This window comes from Coffea arabica, chromosome 9c, assembly GCF_036785885.1.
Source record: "Coffea arabica cultivar ET-39 chromosome 9c, Coffea Arabica ET-39 HiFi, whole genome shotgun sequence".
Lineage (NCBI taxonomy): Eukaryota > Viridiplantae > Streptophyta > Magnoliopsida > Gentianales > Rubiaceae > Coffea > Coffea arabica.
Genome location: NC_092326.1, coordinates 31,681,012 through 31,686,481, shown reverse-complemented (window position 1 = coordinate 31,686,481; position 5,470 = coordinate 31,681,012). Strand labels below are relative to the sequence as shown.

Here is a 5,470-nt window from a genome sequence, read left to right as displayed (position 1 = left end):
TTCATCTCTAGCTTGGGGAAATTGCACTCATCTTGTTTGATTTTATATGCCGTCTCTTTACTATTTGATATGCTTTTCGACGCATATCATGATTTGATAGGACAAAAATTATAAACTATAAATTACGACCAAAATTATTAGAATTAGGCTACCCAATTGATAGATGGACATATACAATATATATATATATATATATATATATATATATATCGTGTGATGTACCATGGTCAAATCTAAATTAAATTTATTACTATTTCATGAGTGGTTCATCAACTACAAAGCAAAAATAATTGTACCTTTCTTTGTATTCATAACATGTTACATAAACATTCTATTAGTAGTAATATTCATGGTAAAGGACATTTGAAATTTTCAGAATTGACCTTAGTTGAATATAATAAGAAAGAGTACATCAACCAAATGTAATTCTAACTTTGTGGTAAGAAGGATAGTTATATTAATACAAAAGCGACAAAAATGTTATCAGCATTTACAATATGAGGTAAGCAAAAGCCCCATAATCGTCTTCTAATATATAATTTAGAAATAAAGATGGGTTTATAATCTAAGAAAGTGAAATATTGCTTAAATTGTAATTATATACATGTATAAGGAGGGTTGAGTTGCGCGGTAAGAGAAGGAATTATAAGTAAAAAATTTTGAATTCAAGATCTTCCATTAAAAAAAAAAAAACTATTTACATGTATAATTGGGGATAGGACTCAGGGGAACATGAAGGGGTCCCCGCTCCCCAGAGTTTTAAAAAATCTAAATTTCATCCCTTACAAAATTAGAAATTTTCAAAACTCTCTTTATAAATTTAAAGTCTGCTCCTGCAAAAACTTAAAAATAATTTATGTTATACTTATAAGTTTAGGTATATTCAAATTTACCCTGTTAGGATCAATTTTCTAGATCCATCTATATGTATAATGCAATTGAAATTTTGAGATCACCTTTACTAATACAACAATAAGTTAGGTCAATGAATTTCAATTCTTGTGCTAAAATAATACTAGTATAATGTAACACAAAAAAAATTTAACAACAAAACACATTCTAATTTTGAAAACTACAAGAGCAATCTTTATAATTTGGGTTAATTACTGTTTGCCTAAATAGACTTGACTCTTTATAACATTTTTCCCCCAAAACTTTAAATATATGCTCTTTGCCTCTTTCATTGACTAGTCAAACGTTAATCATGAATTCCCCATCCAAAATTTTAACAAAATGATATTAATACCCTTATACGATAGTTCTAGAATAATACTACATTTTTAATCGGAATATGAAACATTTTATTAGAAACAATGCAAAGTCATATAGATTTAAAAAATTTAAAAATAAAAGATGGCATAATACCAAATAATTTAAAATTTGTATTGCGGAGAAAAAAAGAATTTAAAATTCGTAGAACATTTGCATAAGTTTTCCATCGCACATCTTTCTTCCTTTAAATTATAACCAGATTGATTTTGATAAATTTCATTTACCTTACAACTTTCACAAGATTTTCACAAGTCAATAAAATGCTATTTGGTAATTTTATACTGTATTTTACCTTGCTTTGCATTTTGTTTAAGTTCTATATTTTAAAAAATTAAAAATTCTCTAAGTATATATTTTCAATATATTTTTATTTTTAATTATGTTTTTATCTCATATAAAACACATTAAAAAGTGCTACAATAAAAAATACAAACAAATAAATTTTATTTCAAATGCACTAATTAATTTTATTTCATTTAAAATAAGTATTACTATTGATATTGAGAAATACACTGAGTTGCTTAGACTTTTTTATGAATTATGTAATTTATTTTAGTGCTAAAAGTTCAAAATGCATAGCGTAATTGTATTTAGATGCACTTAGCAATTATTAATGAAATAGGTATTTGTTATGTTACAATTATTACGTGTGTTTAAGAATTAGTCAGGGATATTTTGATTACAAAAAATATAACTTCATCTCAATCCCGTCAAAAAGTTAACCACAAGAGGTATTGTGTATATATCTAGAGTTTAGGGAGCAAGTGTTACAAGTGCCCAAATTCAAAGAGGTAAAGTATAATTAACCGTTATAATTTCGTCAAACTTCTTGGAGGTTATTGTAATTAACTCATACTAGTAACAATCCAAATTTCTTCCCCGTACCGCCTATTGCTTAAATACTCTCAACCACCTCAGTTTCAAAGCAACCCCAAACACCCCCCCCCCCCCCCCCCAAATTCTTCAAAATCCCATCCCTACCTAAGGAACCATAAACTCCATTGCAGAAGCTACAAAAAGCCTATAAGCCCAGACAACCAGCCCTGTCTCTCTCTTCATTATCTGTACGGAAACCCTAAAGTTTCTTCAACTCTCCTCTTTTAAACCCCTTTTTCCTTTCTCTATCTTGGAAAAAAAATATTTCTTCCGTTCAATAAATAGTACTACTAGCCTTGAAGATCCCCGCTGGAGACTTTTAAAGTCGGTCTTAAATGAGAAAACAACAGCACATTTGGATTTCCAGTCCTCTTCAACTCTTCTCCTTCTAGACATATTTGATTCTTGTCGAATTGGTCTTTATTTTATCGCATCAGATTCCATAATATTCTCAGCAACAAAGGCAAAAAAAAAGATCATATAGAGTTCTTTTTGACTCTATACATCGTCCATTGTATCTAACCACTTCTAAGTTCTTTTTGACTTAGAAATTAAACTTCTCTTCTTTTTTTTTTTGGTGTATTGCATTTTTAAGTCTAATAAAAACCAATCGTTTTTATTAAACGTAAAATGCTCGAGCTATATCGTAGCTCAGACGATCAGCTCATAATATCAGAAGAAGGGAGTGGTAGCAATACGTATTATACAAGTAGTAAAAGTTCAATGAGTAGCGATAGCCATTGCACAAGTTTCAGCCGTCTCTCATTCGATCTTCCGTCGAGCAGCTCGCCGGAGGATCAGCAGCAGCAGCAGCAGCAGCAGCGGCAGATATCCCTGAAGCCCCATCGATCATCAGATTCTTCCTTCCAAGCCCTCCTCCGGTCCGCTGCCTTCAGCAGGCGGCTGAGCTTCAGGGACTTCAGCCTCGTCCGCCAGATTGGCAGCGGAGATATCAGCAGAGTCTATCTCTGTCGCCTCAGAGGCGGACCTGAGAGGGGACGGCTATACGCCATGAAAGTCGTGGATAACGAGATTTTGGCCATGAAAAAAAAGATCCAAAGAGCTGAAACCGAAAGAAAGATCATGAAAATGTTGGATCATCCATTTTTACCTACTCTTTATGCTGAATTTGAAGCATCCCATTTTTCTTGTGTAGTTATGGAGTACTGCTCAGGTGGTGATTTGCATTCTCTTAGACACAAACAGCCTCACAAACGCTTCTCAATCAGCTCTTCTAGGTACTTAATTAATATCTTTTTCGAAATAGTACATTAGATTTTGGGTTTTTTTTTCTTAAAAAAAAAAAAAGAGTTTAGATAGCAAAGCTGAACGGGATTTTTTTTTTTTTTTTTTGGGAGGACTAAATGAACTTAGACATGTCATTAGAATGTAGTTTTCTCTGTGATATGATTCTCTCTGCATCCACTTTGTTTCTTTATGATAAAAGGGACTGTTCATATTAGCGTTTATATATAAAGATAAAGATGTCATGTCTGTTTCGCTTCTGCAGAGAAAACAGAAAAGATTAGAAAATCCAGTATCAAAGACAAAGGAAAAACTTCCTCCAAACTGTCCCATTAATCTTCCTTTCAAAATCTTTTTCTTGGAAATATTTGCTAATCTAGCCGCAAATTTACATTACTGAAAATTTTTCCTTTTTTGGGTTTTCTTGTTTTGGTCATTCTTGATATCTGAAATGGAATTTTACCAGATCAGGGGTATTCCTCAAGGCATTATCTTCTGTAACAAGTCATCAGAACATTTTTCTCTTTTTTCTCAAATTCAGACTCTTAACAGAACGTGACATATTTATTATATATTGCTTACTTATTTTTTTATATGATAAAAAGGAGAAAGTTGGCAATAATATTTCTTTTCTTTTTGGATTTTAGGTTTTATGCAGCTGAGGTTTTGGTAGCACTAGAATATCTACACATGCTGGGGATCATCTACAGAGACTTGAAGCCGGAAAATGTGTTGGTGAGATCTGACGGTCATATTATGCTGACGGACTTTGATCTGTCACTTTGCTCAGATGCAATCCCGGCCGTTGAATCGCCTGACTTCATATCTGACCCGTCGTCATCACCTTCGCTCGATAGCCAGCCCCGTACACCGACGCCCTTTTCTTGCATTTCCAACCGGCTGTTCCGGTCCAGGAAGATTCAGACCCTTTCGACCAACCGGCTATTCGTGGCTGAGCCGGTCTCCGCCCGGTCCTGCTCTTTTGTTGGAACCCACGAGTACGTGGCACCTGAGGTGGCATCCGGTAGGTCCCACGGGAACGCTGTGGACTGGTGGGCCCTCGGGATTTTTATCTACGAGATGATCTACGGACGCACCCCATTTGCCGGGCCGTCGAACGAAGCTACACTGAGGAACATCGTGAAAAAGCCCTTGGCGTTCCCCACTGACGCGCCGAACAGCTTGAGTGAATACCACGCGCGTAACTTGATTTCCGGTTTGTTGAACAAGGATCCGAGTAGGAGGCTCGGATCCAAACGCGGGGCAGCTGACGTCAAGACCCACCCGTTTTTCAAGGGATTGAACTTCGCTTTAATACGGTCGGTGACGCCACCGGGGGTCCCAGGAATGGGCGGCAAGCAGAAAACGACGGCGTCGCGTCACGAAAGGAAACAACCTGCGGCGCCGTTCGAGTTCTTCTGACTGTTGTGATGTGTGATGATGAAGATGCTAATTGTTTTGATCAATATTTCATGCTCAGCTGCGGGATGATTGCCACGTGGCAGCTGTTCCCCGGCAGATTTTGGTTGACCTTTGAGACAGAAAAATTACTGCATAGGCTATGATGAATATGATATATATATATATATATATAATTACGGGTAGGAAAGAATTTTGTACATATAGGTGATGACGTTACGAGGCTTTATATATGTAACATTTATTGCTCAAGCTTCCACAATTTTGTTGGGTTACCATGGAGTATATAACTGAGCAAATGCAAAATATTTAGAACACACACTCCTCTGTGTGTGTGTGTGTTGGACCTGTTGGTCTCTTTAAATTTTCTTGGAAATGAGGCCTTTTCAATTTCAATTTTATTTTATTGTGTAAATTGATAAAATTGCGATGTAAACTGATACAATTTTGATATAAACGTAAATTATAATTGAATGAATGTTAAATTCATAATTACACGAAAAATATATTCCTTCCGTTCCACTTTGATAGTTCTAGTTCTTTTTTCACACAATTTAAGAAAAAATAGTTAATTTTGTTGGAACAATCAATTTAGGTAGCTATTTTCCTAAAATACCCTTACATTAATTAAAGTATAACTTCATGGGAACTTGAATTG

General features: G+C 34.7%; 1 protein-coding gene across 1 annotated transcript; it reads left to right on the top strand.

The window, feature by feature from the left end:
- Positions 1 to 2,655: 2,655 nt before the first annotated feature.
- Positions 2,656 to 4,953, top strand: LOC113707930 (protein kinase PINOID). Its single transcript, XM_027230330.2, has 2 exons — positions 2,656 to 3,386; positions 4,041 to 4,953. Exons 1-2 carry the CDS (start codon positions 2,779 to 2,781, stop codon positions 4,813 to 4,815), a joined length of 1,383 nt encoding a protein of 460 aa, XP_027086131.2. The 5' UTR covers positions 2,656 to 2,778; the 3' UTR covers positions 4,816 to 4,953.
- Positions 4,954 to 5,470: the final 517 nt, after the last annotated feature.

Coding starts and splice junctions, on each gene's coding strand:
- LOC113707930 (XM_027230330.2), top strand. CDS start 2,779: ATGCTCGAGCTATATCGTAGCTCAGACGATCAGCTCATAATATCAGAA. Junction 3,387..4,040: donor TTCTCAATCAGCTCTTCTAG/GTACTTAATTAA, acceptor TTTGGATTTTAG/GTTTTATGCAGCTGAGGTTT.